Source organism: Schistocerca gregaria, chromosome 8 (assembly GCF_023897955.1).
Source record: "Schistocerca gregaria isolate iqSchGreg1 chromosome 8, iqSchGreg1.2, whole genome shotgun sequence".
Taxonomy (NCBI): Eukaryota; Metazoa; Arthropoda; class Insecta; order Orthoptera; family Acrididae; genus Schistocerca; species Schistocerca gregaria.
Genome location: NC_064927.1, coordinates 294,333,206 through 294,351,009, shown reverse-complemented (window position 1 = coordinate 294,351,009; position 17,804 = coordinate 294,333,206). Strand labels below are relative to the sequence as shown.

Genomic DNA, 17,804 nt, shown 5'->3' with positions numbered 1-17,804 from the left:
ACTAGTACTAAAGGTATGTGTCTGGAATTATGCTTTTGATCCAGATTAATTTTCTTCTTTTGAGATCATAACTTTTACAGGAAAAAAAGGTTACTAATGACAGTTGAACTGTTGGTGCAGATATTTAAACATAAAATTATTGAACTTGTATCTTTTCAGCAGCTGGAAATTTAATGAAATGGAGTTCAAAACAGTAACCAATTATTATGCATCTGTATAACCTTTGTGTTAGTGTTCTGCGATCACATCTTGTTTCTTACTGAACATAACATGGTTAGACAGCCATCCTGACAATGTCAAATTTTTCGTTAAAAAAACAATAAATAAAAATATTAAATAACTATTTTACAAAAGATTCTCATTACTTTATTACACGTAATTGTATGTCACTTATGAGTTATATCAAGACACTGTTTTGCTTAATTTATGCAATAAAATTGTTTACACAAAAGCATTGTAACATGGAGCACTGTAATATGTACAAAGCCCATTGACTTATATGACTATCCCAGAACTGACTAACAGCTTTGGTGCAACACAAGTTTAAAATGTGTAGTAAGAGTGCACTGTAAACCACATACACAGTTCATTATACAAAAGCTATTCGCTGTACTTTTCAAGTTAACATCAAATCACACTCTGCCACTGGCATATTAAATAAAAGCATACTTTTCACCACATGTGAAAACATATTTTGTAATTTTCTTACAGTTTCTGATGAAACATTTTTATGCCTCACAGTGATGAGCTGATAATTTGTTGGAAGTTTTCGTTGGCAATATGAATGAGGTCAGCAAATGAGGGAAATCACCATCCTGGAGTTGTATTTGCTAACCTTCGCATACGGCTGAAAATAAAAACATTATTGATAGAGGTCATTGTAGCACTGAAATAATATCTATAACAATTTCACATTACATTCTGAATAAATTATATGCTAGTGATCTTCTGAAGTTCCCTTGGAGTGTTACTTGAATTTATACACAAGATCCCCAGCTTTACTGGTTGAAGTTCCATCAATTCTAACTGCTTATTAAAAAGTACAATTTTCTTATGACATATCTTCACGAACAGAAAATTCTGGAATGTAGTGTTATAGACAAATGCTGCAGACTACATGGGTAGATCGAATTATTAATGAAGAAGACTCAATCAAATTGGGGAGAAACATAATTTATGGCTCAAATCAACCAAAACAAAGATCGGCTGATAGGGCACATCTTGCGGCTTGTGACACGCACGCACACATGCGCTGTGTATGGTGTGGGTGCTGGGAGTAACAATTGTTGAGGGAGGCCAAAGCTCGACTATAACAGTTTCCAATTGATGTACGTTGTAGCAGCTGTGCAGAGATGAAGAGATTTGCTTGTGACAGACCACAGTGGGGATCTTCAGATTTAAAACAACAATGATGACAACACAGATATCTGGACAGATATTTTAAAGAGTGTGTTACAATAAGCATCCAATGGATATAGTCAATTTTCAAATGTTCAGCAGTTATGATTAAACCATGTACACCAAGCATGACATTTCTGCAAACCACGAACTCTCGGCTTCCTGGGCCCCTGAATATAGTATGCTATGTGCTCAAAGGTCGGTAAGAAGGGACATTTACTGCAGACTAAGATAATTATAGATATAAGTGATTAATCTAAATCATCTGAACTACACATAATACAATGACAATGGTTAAACCCAAACTGATGGTATAGTTAAAATGAACTTCCTCCAAAAACAGACTAATATGCTTGCTTGCCACTAAACAAAAGCCAAAGTTTTAAAATTCATGTTCAAGAAATCATTCACACAAGAGAATAGTACAAACATATCGCTATTTGATCATCGGACAGACTTTCCAAAGTTGCCATAAGTTTCTCCAAGTGAAATTCCCTGATATTTCATTAATTTCCAGACAAGTTTCAGCTTAAAAATTTTGAGATGTCAAGGTTGAGTAAAGACATAAGTTGACAAAAAGTTTTTTTTTTTTTTTTGTAATTAACTGTTTTTAGATGGAGAAAGCAAGCCAAATGGTACGTTTGTTTCATTAAGACCAGACCACTGATGTTACTTTATTTCAATTGGTGATAAAAATATTTCCCTGGAGTTGCAAGACAGATTTAAAATACCTTCACTGAGTTCAGAAATAACATCAGAAAAAAGTAGGCCTCTTGAAAGAAGTGTATAAGGCAGGAAAAAATTGTGTGAACCAGCACTATAGGTGACCGCCAATAATATGTTAGTTCTACTATGTTTGTTATTGTCGGTTTTTATCCACTGAGTTATGTCTCTTATTTCAGAAGAATTGTGTGTTCACCTGCTTAGCTGAGTGACAACATATCTGCCTACCATGTAGTGGGCCCGGGTTCCATTCCCCGCCGAGTTGGAGATTTTCTCCACTTGTGGACTGGGTGTTGTGTCGTCATCGTCATTATTTTATGGTCACCAATGTGGTGTCATCTGACCGAAGACTTGCAACCCGGCTGCCAAACTTCCCCGGATAGGGCCTCCTGGCCATCAATGCCACACAGTCATTTCATTTTACAGGTATTGTGTGATTTGCCTTTCGAGAAATATACGAGTGAACAGTGTACAAACTGTCAGCGATTGCAACCATTTTCTTCTTCTTATCGTGCGCTTTCTAATATATGAACTAATTTCAAAATTGCCAAAATGAACTAGAATAAATAAAATGTCAATAAAATGCCACACTGTGAAATGTACTTGCAGTGAGACAGTCATAATTGATGAAATCCATCGCCCATGGCCTCTGGCCTGCCGAGGAGCACCGCAGTCTTGGGTCCATTGATAAACCATGAAAATCTGCTGCATTATGTCACACACAAACAGACCCGGCCTACAGGCATATTGGTGAGACTAGATCCGATGAGCTGGGCCTGCACATTAGTGGGAAACGATGGGCTTCAGATCAGCAGGCCCGATCCATTGGAGATACCCGCAGAAATGGCCTGTCATGGAGGTCCACTTATGTGACCAGCTATTGACGTGTCACAGACACCATGTTGATGAAGTAAGACCGCAGGGATCACTCCAGCAACAGATAACTTGTGCAAATACTCTGAGAATCAATACTATTGAGGACAGGTAACAACTCACCGCGAAGGTGACTTCTAAGCCGCAGATAGGCAAGTACGAACTCTCATAACTAAAGTTTCAATCACAGCCTTTGTCAGAAAATGCATGCAGAGACACTTTCACATAATCACTGAGACACAACTCATGCACACATGACCACCATCTCTGGCCACTGTATCAACAGTTTCTGAGAATCCGATACAAACAAACCCCTCCTCACACCTCCCTGCCTCTCGTTGGCAGCTGCTAGGCTAGTCGCAAGAAGTGGTGGCAGCACTGACTGCAAACTGAGGCAGTGGTAGGAAGGGAAGAAGCATTAAAAATGAGGGAGTAGGGAAGCAGTGCATGTATTCAGCTGCACCCAGTCTACAATGATTATGAAATCTCAGTAAACAAAACATTTCACCTACTGAGGCAAAAACGGGATTTTTCCGGTGTGTTTTTCCTACCCCAAATTTCCCTGTCACATTTGAAATTTCCTGATTTCTAGAAATTGTGGCAACCCTGCTCTCATAAGAACGACATAGTAATACACTCCTAGTGTAGAGAAGCAACTGAAAGATTTGAAAGCAAATAAATGACTAGGTCCAGATGGAATCCCGGTTCAATTTCACAAAGAGTACTCCAAGGCACTGGATTCTTACCACACTTGCATTTATCATGAATCTCTCACCCAGTACAAAGTCCTGAGCAACTGGAAAAAGGCGTAGGTGACTCCAGTATATAAGAAGGGCAAAAGAACAGACTTGCAAAATTGTAAACCAATATCCATAACTTCTGTTTGATGCAGAGTCTTCGAATGTATGATCAGTTTGAATATAATAAACTTCCTTGAGACTGAGAAGCTTATGTTCATGGATTGGCATGGTTTTAGAAGCCATTACTTATGAAAGACAGCTTGTCCTTTTCTTACACGATGCACTGCAAACTACTGATGAAGGGCAACAGGCAGATTCCACATTTCTAGATTTCCATAAATCATGACACAGTGCTCCACTGCAGGCTGTTAATGAAGGTATAAGCACATGGAACAAGTCCACAGACATGTGAGTGCCTTGAAGACTTCTTATGCAACAGAACCCAGTATATTGTCCTTGACAGCAAGTGTTCATCGTAGGCAAGCATATCGTCAGGAGGGCCCAAGGGAAGTGTAGATAGGACCACTGTTGTTCTCTATAAACATAAATGATTGGTGGACAGGGCGGGCAGCAATCTGCGGTGGTTTACTGGTGATGCCGTGGTGTAAGGTAAGGTGTCAAAGTTGAGTGACTGTAGGAAGATACAAGAAGACTTCAACAAAATTTCCAGTTGGTAAGATGAAGGGCAGGCAGCCCTAAACCTGTAATTTTCTGCTTGATACAGTCGAGTCATAATCTGGGCGTAACTCTGCGAAGTGATACGAGATAGAATGAGCATAAGATATGTGGTAGGGAAAGCGAATAGTTAACTTCAATTTAATTGGAGAATTTTAGGAAAGAGTTATTTACCTGTAAAGGAGACCATATATAGGACACTGGTGCAACCTATTCTGAGAACCGCTCGTGTGTTTGGAATCCATACCTGGTCAGGTTGAAAGAAGACATTGAAGCAACTCTGAGACGGGCTGCTACCGGTAAGTTTGAGCAACACGGAAGTGTTCTGCAGATGCTTTAGGAACTCAAAGGGGAATCCCTAGAGGGAAGGCGACGTTCTTTTTAATTGAGAAAATTTAGAGAACCGGCATTTGAAGCTGACCGCTGAATGATTCTACTGCAGCCAACATACATTGCGCATTAAGGACCATGAAGATAAGATACGAGTAATTAGGGCTCATAAGGAGCCAAACAGACAGCCGTTTTTCCTTCGTTCTGTTTGTCAGTAGAACAGGAAAGGAAATGACTAGTAGTTCAGCATCAGCATCAGAAACAAACGCAAAATAATTTTATTTAAAAAAGCGGATAAAGCATCACTAGAAGCCTTCCTAAAAGACAATTTCCATTCCTTCCGAACTGATTATGCGAATGTAGACGAGATGTGGCTCAAATTCAAAGATATAGTAGCAACAGCAATTGAGATATTCATACCTCATAAATTGGTAAGAGATGGAACGCATCCCCCGTGGTACACAAAAAAGGTCCGAATGCTGTTGCAGAGGCAACGGAAAAAGCATGCGAAGTTCAGAAGAATGCGAAATCCCGAAGATGGGCTAAAATTTACACACGCGCGAAATCTGGCACGTACTTCGATGCGAGATGCCTTTAATAGGTTCCACAACGAAACATTGTCTCAAAATTTGGTAGAAAATCCGAAGAAATTCTGGTCGTATGTAAAGTACACAAGCGGCAAGACGCAGTCAATACCTTCGCTGCGCAGTGCCGATGGTACTGTTATCGACGACTATGCCGCTAAAGCGGAGTTATTGAACGCAGTTTTCCGAAATTCCTTCACCAGGGAAGACGAATGGAATATTCCAGAATTTGAAACACGAACATCTGCTAGCATGAGTTTCTTAGAAGTAGATACCTTAGGGGTTGCGAAGCAACTCAAATCGCTTGATACGGGCAAGTCTTCAGGTCCAGATTGTATACCGATTAGGTTCCTTTCAGATTACGCTGATACTATAGCTCCCTACTTAGCACTCATATACAACCGCTCGCTCACCGATAGATCTGTACCTACAGATTGGAAAATTGCGCAGGTCGCACCAATGTTCAAGAAGGGTAGGAGGAGTAATCCATTTAACTACGGACCTATATCACTGACGTCGGTTTGCAGTAGGGCTTTGGAACATATACTGTATTCAAACATTATGAATCACCAAGAAGGGAACGATCTATTGACACGTAATCAGCATGGCTTCAGAAAACATCGCTCTTGTGCAACGCAGCTAGCTCTTTATTCGCACGAAGTAATGGCCGCTATCGACAGGGGATCTCAAGTTGATTCCGTATTTCTAGATTTCCGGAAAGCTTTTGACACCGTTCCTCACAAGTGACTTCTAATCAAGCTGTGGAGCTATGGGGTATCGTCTCAGTTGTGCGACTGGATTCGTGATTTCCCGTCAGGAAGGCCGCAGTTCGTAGTAATAGACGGCAAATCATCGAGTAAAACTGAAGTGATATCAGGTGTTCCCCAAGGAAGCGTCCTTGGACCTCTGCTGTTCCCGATCTATATAAATAACCTGGGTGACAATGTGAGCAGTTCTCTTAGATTGTTTGCAGATGATGCTGTAATTTACCGTCTAATAAGGTCATCCAAAGACCAGTATCAGTTGCAGAGCAATTTAGAAAAGATTGCTGTATGGCGTGGCAGGTGGCAGTTGACGCTAAATAACGAAGTGTGAGATGATCCACATGAGTTCCAAAAGAAATCCGTTGGAATTCGATTCGATTACTCGATAAATAGTACAATTCTCAAGGCTGTCAATTCAACTAAGTACCTGGGTGTTAAAATTACGAACAACTTCAGATGGAAAGATCACATAGATAATATTGTGGGGAAGGTGAGCCAAAGGTTGCGTTTCATTGGCAGGACACTTAGAAGATGCAACAAGTCCACTAAAGAGACAGCTTACACTACACTCGTTCGTCCTCTGTTAGAATATTGCTGCGCGGTGTGGGATCCTTACCAGGTGGGATTGACGGAGGACATCGAAAGGGTGCAAAAAAGGGCAGCTCGTTTTGTATTATCACCTAATAGGGGAGAGAGTGTGGCAGATATGATACGCGAATTGAGATGGAAGTCATTAAAGCAAAGATGTTTTTCGTCGCGGCGAGATCTATTTACGAAATTTCAGTCACCAACTTTCTCTTCCGAATGCGAAAATATTTTGTTGAACCCAACCTACATAGGTAGGAATGATCATCAATATAAAATAAGAGAAATCACAGCTCGAACAGAAAGGTTTAGGTGTTTGTTTTTCCCGCTCGCTGTTCGGGAGTGGAATAGTAGAGAGATAGTATGATTGTGGTTCGATGAACCCTCTGCCAAGCACTTAAATGTGAATTGCAGAGTAGTCATGTAGATGTACCCTCCGCCTAGTGCCATATAGTTGCTTGAGAAGTATCTATGTAGATGTAAAAGAGTTCGGCTGTACCTGTGACAATGTGTCAGTTCTGTTGTAGGTTGCTACCCTGCTGGAGGGAGGTGGGGTTTGTTTCCCCGCACTGCTCCCTCTCCTCTTCTGGCGACCAAAATTCTAGCTTGTTTAAGCTTGTGACCATCTGCCACTATCGCCTGTAGTGTCCAAACTCTATGCTGTAGTGATTGGAAAACAGAATCTATAATAAATAACCGGAGCCACTTCCTGATCCCCTCAAATCCAGAACCTCCCACAGAAGAACCCCAAAAGTGCCCCACTTGTGACAGGATACTTTCAGGGACTGGATCAGATTCTGAATGTGGATATCCAGCAGGGATATGACTTCCTTAAATCCTGCCCTGAAATGAGATTCACCCTTCATGAAATCCTCCCCACTCCACCAAGAGTGTCTTTCCGCCGTCCACTTAACCTTCGTAACCTCTTGGTTCATCCCTATGAAATCCCCAAACCACATTCCCTACCCTCTGGCTCCTACCCTTGCTACCGTTCCCGGTGTAAAACCTGTCCCATGCACCCTCCCACCACCACCTACTCCAGTCCTGTAACCTAGAAGGTGTACACGATCAAAGGCAGAGACACGTGTGAAAGCACCCACGTGATTTACCAAATGACATGCCTACACCGTGAAGCCTTCTATGTGGGAATTACCAGCAATAAACTATCCATTTGCATGAACGGACACGGGCAGACAGTATTTGTTGGTAATGAGGATCACCCTGTGGCTAAACATGCCTTGGTGCACGGCACACTGTTACACCATCCGGGTTATCTGGATACTTCCCATTGACACCAACCTATCAGAACTCCGGAGATGGGAACTTGCCCTTCAATATATTCTCCTCTTTCTGTTACCTATCAGGCCTCAACCACCGCTAAATTCAAGTTGCCGCCCCTCGTACATCACCTGTCATTCAACAACATCTTTACCTCTGTACTTGCGCCTCGAATAATATCTCTACCCAAACTCTTTGCCTTTACATTTGTCTGCTTGGGTCTGTTATATGCAGATGGGTGTGTGTGTGTACCTGTTCACCTGTGTCCCCCCCCCCCCCCCCCCCCCCCCCGAGGTAAGTCTTTCCGCTCCCTGGATTGGAATGACTCCTTACCCTCTCCTTTAAAACCCACATCCTTTCGTCTTTTCCTATCCTTCCCTCTTTCCTGATGAAGCAACCTTGGGTTGAAAAGCATGAAGTTTGTGTGTTTTTTATAGTCTCTCACCAGTGCTTTCCCGTTTTATAAGTTACAGCATCTTTGTTTTATATATATAATTTTTTTTGACTGTGCCAAAAATTTTCCCACACTGTAAACAAATGTTTGGTTCTACTTCTACACTATGTGCCTTCTTAGTTCTATCTGCAGCATTGTCAAGTATGGATCACACGGCTACAAAAGACCATGGAGATTATGTAATCACTGAATTGGGTGGGAAAAGTCAAATGATGACCAGAAACACTGTAAATTAGAGACACATTCAGTTCACTGATTGATGGATCTGGGAGATGTGTTATTTTCTACCAGATTTGTCGATACCAAATCTAATAAGGGAGGTTGTAAATGTCTTCTTACATTTTTGTCAGAATATTTTTTTTTTTAAATTGTAATTTGCCTTATTTTATGCTAATTTGCTCATGTGTTCGAGAGTGACAGCATATTGATTAAGTGACGAAGAATATCAAAAGAGACTGGTTATAAGTGGAAGCTTGTGTGTTGTGTGTGTAATGTCTTTGACGCTGGAGTTGTCTTTGACCATAGTCAGTCAGTAGTGAACTCTCGGTGTGTGACGGTGGAACAATGTGCAGGTCCCCGTTATAATAATTTGCAAGTGACCACAAAAAATGAGTTGTTATATTTTTTTATATAAACATCAAGAAGGAATCACTTTCGGAGAAATGCTATTTGAAGCACAAAAATGAGGCAAACGCAATGAACCAGGACATTTCCGCAGCTGACGAAACAGCATTATGGAATCATACTTTCACTAGACGACTGAAACCAACACAGAAAAGTCAAATATCATCTTATAAACATTTCACGGAAAAATGAGTACTGTCACCAAATATGATAAATTCAAGTATATAAAAATAGCGAGCATATTTCAACTGGCAGGAAAATGTGCTGCTTTTCAACAGAACAATTATTTTTGAAAGCAGCCACACAAAGAGAACAAAGGCCGTTTTGAAAGAAAAAGGCGTTAAAAATATTTGCTAAGGCAAACATTATAGTCAAAAAGTTCCCTATCAGCAATTTGTTTTTTAACTCTCAGTTTCAAAGAACAAAGGCTTTGTCTATCTTCAGCATGACAACCTTTTAAATTTGAGCATGTGATAATTTACAGAAAAAAAAGAAAAAAAACTGAAGCAACAACGAAACAGGCAGATAAGGTGCTGCCGTCGGCAACACCTATATACAACAATAAGTGTCTGGCGCAGTTGTTAGATCGGTTACTGCTCCTACAACGGCAGGTTATCAAGATTTAAGTGAGTTTGAATGTGGTGTTATAGTCAGCACATGAGTGAAAGGACACATCATCTCTGAGCTAGCGATGAAGAAGGAATGTTCCTGTACGACCATTTCATTTCATGTGAATATTGGGAATCCAGTAAAATATCAAGTCTCCAACCCTGTTGTGGCGAGAAAAAGATCCTGCAACAAGAGGACCGATGACAACTTATGTGAATCATTCAATATGACAAAAGTGCAACCCTTCTGCAAACTGCTGCAGATTTCAATGCTGAGCCATTAACAAGTGTCAGTGTGCGAACCATTAAACAAAACATCATCGATATGGGCTTTCGGAGCCAAAGGCCTACTCATATACCCTTGATGACTGCATGACACGAAGCTTAACGCCTCGCCTGGACATGTCAACACAGACACTGGACTGTTGATGACTGGAACCATGTTGCCCGGTCAGACGAGTCTGGTCTCAAATTGTATTGAGTGGATGGACTTGTACGGGTATGGAGAAAACCTCATGAATCCATGGTCCCTGCATGTCAGCAGGGGACTGTTCAAGCTGGTGGAGGTTCTGTAAAGATGTGAGGCAAGTACAGTTGGAGTGATATGAGGCCCCCGATACATCTAGATATGAGTAACAGGTGACACGCACGTCAGGCCGGTATTACACTATCATATTTCTTTGTCAAAGTTGGTATGTCAAATCTCGCCTGTCGTCAAATAAATACGGTCAAATCTAGGGCCTCACTGTAGATTTGATCGTAAAAGTCACTTGTCACAAAAGTCGCTTGTCTTCTATTCACTGCAATGTGGAATGTTACCATTTGGAGAGCTAGTATCGCTACAGCAGTCTTTCACCAGTAGTGTGTTTGTAGACATGGCTGCAAAGTTTAATTCGTGTGTGCTGTCAACTACAAAATTAATAGAAATATATATGAAGCTGATGAGGCTCTTTACAACATGAGGCACCCTGAGTACAAAATAGATTACGAAGACTGGAGAGCTACAAAAAAATTACGGAGGTCATTAGCCATGAGACACAGCCATATATACTGAGCTCTACAGTCTTCTTAATGTATTTATGTACTCAGAATGCCTCACATTGTAAAGCGCCTTATCAGCTTCATACATTTCTTTTAATTTTGTAGTTGTGGGGCACAAAATGTAATTATTACTTTGATCTACAAAAATAGTTCTTACTGCACATAAAGTGCACTGAACATTTATTTACTTTCAGATACTGGTCCTTTAGTGCTTTATTAATTGCCTCACACATTTCAGGTATTACTTTAGTTGATGCGCACTGTGATATTCGAGTGCTGTACTGTAAGCTAGAGTAACTCTCTCGTGGAAACAAGAAATCGGAGTGTTACTGTAAGCCAATCTGCTACAGATATAGCAGTTCTTAAGTTGCATTGTACTTTGTGATACGACAAGACACTTCACTGAGCAAATAGTGAAATGTTGTCAACTTTTAAGTAATTTATGTACAGCTTGATGTTCTGCTCTAGAAGCTCACATAACAAATTCTGTTGAATGATTTTATCGTCTCATCATAAAACCCATGGCTTCACCCAAGTACATTCCCCCCGCCGCTTCTCTTCCAACTGCACACACAGTGCAATTGTGGTATATGCAACTGCTGCCCATAACAACAACTTGCTGTTGTCAGCTATCTTGAATTTGATGAAAAGTACGATGACAGTGTAATACCCCTTTTTAGTGTCACGTCAAATATCTTTGTCAAACAAATCTGATGAATATTTTATCATATATCTTTGATCAAATCTTTGTCAAAGAAATTTGATAATGTAATACCAGCTTAAGCATCCTGTCTGATAACCTGCATCCACTCATGTCCATTGTGCATTCCGACAGACTTGAGCAATTCCAGCAGGACAATGCGACACCTCACATGTCCAGAATTGCTGGAGTGTGGCTCCAGGAACACTCTTCTGAATTTAAACACTTCCGCTGGCCATCAAACTCCCCAGACATGAACATTACTGAGCTTATCTGGGATGCCCTTTAATGTGCCGTTCAGGAGGTCTCCACCCCCTCGCACTCTTACGGATGTATGGACAGCCCTGCAGGATTCTTGGTGTCAATTCCCTCCAGCACTACTTCAGACATTAGTCGAGTCCACGTCACATCATTTCGTAGCACTTCTGCTTCCTCTCAAGGGCCCTACACGATATTAGACAGGTGTACCAGTTTCTTTGGCTCTTCAGTGTATTTGCAAATTTCAACAAAAATACATGTGAATTTTGCAAAAATGTAGGCAAATTTTGCTAAAAATAGGTGCTACATTTTCTGCTCTTACTTATGTATGACAAAAATTTAGTATTGATCAACTGATGTACAATGTGTAAGTACTGTTTTATAAAAATCACCTTAGTTAATTCCTTATTTGCTATGATCCTTGTGTATATTTTTAGTTAGTTTTTTCTCTTACAGTTCTTTACTTGAATATGATAGACGATTGGAACAATTGAAACTGGTAGACAATAAATGAAAGTGTACAACTGACTGCAAAAATATGCTTTTTTCAACATTCTGAATGTCTACAAGACTCAGACGGCAGTAAATACCTGAACGTGATATCCACCTGAGTGTCAGTGCCTATTACTTTCCGAGTCTTGTAGACACACAGAGTGAGCTGGGAGACACATGGTGGTTTGTTCTATGTACACAAAATGTTCAAAGTGTTCAACACAGTCATGGATTGTCACAACGATGAAAAAATACAAGTATACAGAATATCAAACCAGTTCTGTGATGGGCTTGAAGAGTTTCTGGCGAATAATAAAGCACAGCATGTTAATTTTCCTAGAGATAAGTCTTGAGACAGAAAACTATCTTTGGGTAGGCCCTAGTATTACAAAACCACTAAAAAACACAATAAATATAAATGATCTAGTGGATGACATTGAAAACTCCGCAAGTCTGTTCAAGCATGATATTGTAAACAGGAAAGTCACAATAATAGAAAATGACAGCAAAATGCAGGAAGAACTCCAGATGATTGGCACTTGGTGCAAGAACTGCAAACTGACTCTCAACATGAACTATTACAACACACTGTGCATAAACAGACAGAAAGTGTTACTGTTGCTTGATTCACTACTGTTGAACAGTCGCTGGAACCTGTCACATAAATAAAATAATGGGGAATATGTGTACACAGAGGTTTAAAGTGGAAAGAACACACACCTAATCATAAGAATGGGCAAATGCTAGACTGGGCTTCATTAGAAAAATCTTCAGAAACTACAGATCATCCACAAACGAGAATCCTTGTTGAAACTGTACTGGACTGTTGCTCCTGTGTCTGGGACCCTTATCATGTAGGCTTGACAGAGGGAATGAAGGAGATCACTGGTTCATTTGCTATGTAGGAAAGCATCATGGAGATAGAAATCCAACTCCTGTGGCAGATGCTACATGGGAGGTGGCGTGCGTTCATTTGCTATGTAGGAAAGCATCATGGAGATAGTAATCGAATTCCTGTGGCAGATGCTACATGGGAGGTGGTGTGCATTACAGTATGGTTTACTGCTAAAATTCTGGAAGTTTATGTTTGAAGAAGAGTCATCAAAATACTGCATCATTATTTATTTACACGTCAAATTCCATAGGACCAAATTGAGGAACAAATCTCCAACGTCACGAAAAGTGTCAGTACACAAAATTACAACATAAAAGTAATAACAGATAAAAATAAAATGTTTATGAACAAAAAAAGAGGCCAAGCAATAAGTTTAAGTAAACACAATCAACAATACAACAAGAACCAGCTTAATTTTTCAAGGAACTTCTCGACATAATTGAAGCAGTGACCCATGAGGAAACTCTTCAGTTTCGATTTGAAAGTGCGTGGATTACTGCTAAGATTTTTGAATTCTAGTGGTAACTTATTGAAAATGCAGCAATATACTGCCTATTTCATATACCCCATGATATGACATAAAATTAGAGAGATTCAAGCAGACACTGAGGTTTCTTAACGGTCATTCTTCTCACGCACAGTTCACAACTGGAACAGGAATGGAGGAGGAACATATGTGGGCCACAGGTACATGGAGTACCTTTCACTATACTGTTAAACAGTATTCACAGTATACATGAACATGTTTTATCACAAGTTCATTCAGTAAGTGTAAAACATAACACAAATGTCCATCCAACTTGATTATCAGATACTAGAACTACTATGTACCTGAAAAAGTTCCATGTGAAATTTCTGGAAAGGACATTCCCAGACAAGTCATACTTCCTCCAACATACATGCTGCAATGTCAGGGGGGGGGGAGGGGGGGACAACAACACTGGCGAAATCGAGTTCATATGGAGCCTCATCATGTGTTGTAAGGGAGAAAATGACAGTGCTCCTTAAGAAACCAATATTGTACACCAGGTATTACTAAAGTACATCATGGGCACAATTCCACACAGATTCAAAATTTGGATACTATAGTTTTTGGTATGGCTGTGCGTAAGTAAACTCATACAGATAGAAGCTGCACTGAACCTAAGCCAGTATCAACAGCTACAACCCATTATCTGCTACATTTTCTTGAAAGACATTACGAATGCACCATCACAAACCAGAATCAATTTTATTTCCATTTACTTTTTCCATGGATTAAGTGCCAGACTATGAACTGAGAAGTACAGGTTTCTATAACTGTATGTTCTATTTTTTTCTGATTTATTGCTTGTTTCTCACCTCGAGCAATGCTTTCTCAATGTGAAAAATACCAAGTAGTATTACAGTCTGGAACCCCTATGACTGATTGCCTAAACCAGGTGAAAAGTTAGAGGAAAGGGAGAGCATTTCACCTCCAACAGAACAACGCCTACCAAAGCTTTGCTAGTTTTCAAACCAACCTTCAGGTTTAGGACACTTTTACTTAATATTATGTAACACTGTTTGTCTAAACCTCAACTATTTAAAAAAGAATTTACGGTATTTCATCTGTTAAGTGATTTTAAGAATCACTACTCAGCAAGCCCTGCATGTAAGACATGTTATCAAGACTACACAATAAGAAATTTGACATTCCTCGTGATCTGATGTTTTTCCCAGATATCCCACACAAGCAGATGAACACTACTTGTGTATGGTTTAGATACTTTACCTATATTAGAATACAGGATGGTTTTATATTAAACTCACAATAAACATAGGCAAGTATGACATGTCAAATGCTGAGCTGAGAAAAGATTAACTGAAATGACAGATGGGTAATTTACAACATCAACAGGATCCAAATACCAATAGAAGAAATCAAAAACTAAGAAAGACAGCAATATAAATTTCTGTAAGTGAAGAAGAATAGCTGACATAACACTAAGAACCTATTAAACTTCAAGACAGAGAAAGGGCACTATAGAATTCTGTCCTCTAGAAAGCAACATCTCTCAGAATTTCCGAAGGAAGATATTAGGCACAAATTTTCCATATAAAAAATCTACTTACATCAAACAATGTCTATCCACACGACGTAAGCAATGTCTTGAACAGCACATATGCTTGGTATGTCATCCATTGAACATGTCTAATGTATCATTGGCTACTTTGTTCAGCATGGTCCTCCGCAACCAATAATCTTTGACACTCTCTGGAACATGCTCCCCCCCCACAAACACACATATCTATCCAAACCCTGTTTGGTAGTTGCAAACCATAATAAATTCTCAAAGATGGAGCTCAAGTACAGTTCTGTAATCATAATGTGTGGTTCGCATTTCATTTCATGACAAATATACTTTCTGGAGCTGTTATCTTCACAAAAATTAGTGTTTTTCCTAATCTTTAGCTGGATAAGCAGAAGGATAAAATACCATACAAGTTACAAATCAATAGTGGGGGGGGGGGGGGGGGGTATTCCAACACTTTTATTGGTCACAAATTGCTGAAAGCTAGCACTATGTTAAAGAGGTGCTAGTACTTTTCTCACTATAACGTGCAACAATAGTCCAGCAACTTTCTGAGGAACTCCTTGTAACAGAGCCTCTATGAAGTTTAAGGACGTAGGTGACTGTAAGTGGCAGGTTGTAGTTTTTAGTAAATCTGGATCTGGAGGTGTGCTCAAACAGCTTAACTACACTAGCACTTTCCTATATAAACATAAATGTCTGTGTGTGGTACTGTTTTAATATCTCATGTAGAATGGACATTCAAATAAAATTTTTGCCAAGTATTCAGTGTGTAAAAGAAAAATTTTAAAAATCTTTATTAGATGTGGCTGACAAAAATGAACTGAAAATGAGTTACAATTATTAAGTTTATGTGCCAGTTAGTTTTCAGTAGCATGTGATATTTTTAGAACTCTGGAGCCTGCAGAAATATACATCATATAGAATTCCTACTCACTTCAACATTCATTCTTTGTTTTTATAATGGAATCAGGTAGATATGATGGATAACAGACACTGCATGAAGTTAACAATTTTGCTAATAGTAGCTATGACACAGGTAAATAAAATTTTTGCAGCTTCTGTATAAGAAAATTTTGGAATCCAGTCATCGACGATTTCACTGAAGCTATAAGCAAACTGAAGTTAAAGAGAAATACAGTTCAAGGGAAAAACTGTCACATTATATTACAGTATAAGCAGATCCTAATTCAAAAACCTGAATAGTTATGTACATAGTAAAAAAGATAACCATTTCATATTCATTTAAAATATTTATTTCTTGTGAAATGTTTGTCAAGTATCAGTTTAGATGCTAATATACAGTCTCTGTAACAAATATAAAAGTAAGGTATAATTAGTCTTCTTAATAAAGACTGGCTAATTGCTCCAAGGAATTAACTGTGAACCACTGTGAAATAAATTTTAAAGAAAAAGTTGCTGCAAATGGTTCAGTGTAATTATTTTTAACTCTAAGGCTACAAATAAAAAAATGTAGATGACAAAGCTACAAGTTACATACCGTGTATTTCTGTCTTGATCTCTTATCTTCTTCTCCATCTCTGCATCCGTCAATGTTTCTAGAAAAGGTGCCCATTGGTCTGCCTCTGATGGTGGTCGGAATGGAACTTCAACTGTGGGCAAAGGGGCTTCGCTGCAAAGGATAAACGCAGATATAATAGAATGCCTTCATAATTACAGTGTCCCAGCCTGATAACCAAATGGTAGAAACAAACTACTGAAAATTAATAAACGTAACAATATTAGAGAAGGAAAGTTGTTACCATATAGCGAAGATGCTGACTCACGATAGACACAACAAATGCAACTTGCACGTGTGTGTGTGTGTGTGTGTGTGTGTGTGTGTGTGTGTGCCTATAGTGACTCAAGCATTCTCTAATATTGTTACATTCCATTCTGGATTTTCCATTGTTTGAAAATTAACAAATATCATCTACTGAAGGTTTTATAGTTTAACAGTTTACACATGCTCACATTTTTTAAAAAGAAGCCAAATCTCTGAACTATAAATTCATCCACAAATTATTCAAATTTTGATGATAATCGTTTAAAATTCATTTGTTCAGAGCATATTTTTAGTGCATTGCTATGCTTGGAACATGGAAATAAAAAGAAAGGTAATGCTTCCCACAGTAATTAAATATGAAATTTGTTTTATAATCTAAAGGCAATCCCCCCCCCCCCCCAGCCATCACTTAAAAGATTTTAGATGTTAAATCTTTTATTTTTAACATTTAATATTTTCTAATAATTACCCTGTAAAGACTAAAATATTTTCAAACTCACCATGAACTTTAAAAGGCGACTGCTGACAGGAATCAATGGATTTCACTTTCATTGACGAGGTGCAGTTGCTATTTTAGAAATGAGATGGTATACTTTTGCCAATATGATCTGCTCACTGCCTAAGATCAAATGAGACAAGTGAGAAATGAGCATTTTCAGGTAAACCGATCATGTCTCCTGCCTCTGCACAGTCACCATAATTCTCATCTTACTATAATCACCATGTTATTGTATTATCTTTATTATGTTGTACTCTGCCACCTTGTACTACTGCTGTCATTACCGATTATTATCTTTGTCAATCATTTCCAGTGATATGTAGTAAAAGAATGCATTATTTCTCTTCTCTATTTCTGCCATTGTCAGTTATTTTGCTCCTCAAAATTCTTCTAATTTTAATGTTTCACTTTAACTCTGGCTCTCTCAGCATCAGCTGACTAAT

The 17,804-nt window shown here is 39.1% G+C and overlaps 1 protein-coding gene across 1 annotated transcript in view; it reads right to left on the bottom strand.

Annotated features, from left to right (window-relative positions):
• Positions 1 to 341: 341 nt before the first annotated feature.
• LOC126284508 (SWI/SNF-related matrix-associated actin-dependent regulator of chromatin subfamily B member 1) overlaps positions 342 to 17,804 on the bottom strand; it is a 124,263-nt gene continuing 106,800 nt past the window's right edge. The window contains exons 8-9 of the mRNA XM_049983483.1: positions 16,578 to 16,709; positions 342 to 847 (exon numbers count right to left, since the gene is read on the bottom strand). Of these exons, the coding sequence (XP_049839440.1) occupies positions 808 to 847; positions 16,578 to 16,709 (172 nt within the window). The 3' untranslated portion in view covers positions 342 to 807. The remainder of the gene's footprint in view (positions 848 to 16,577; positions 16,710 to 17,804) is intronic.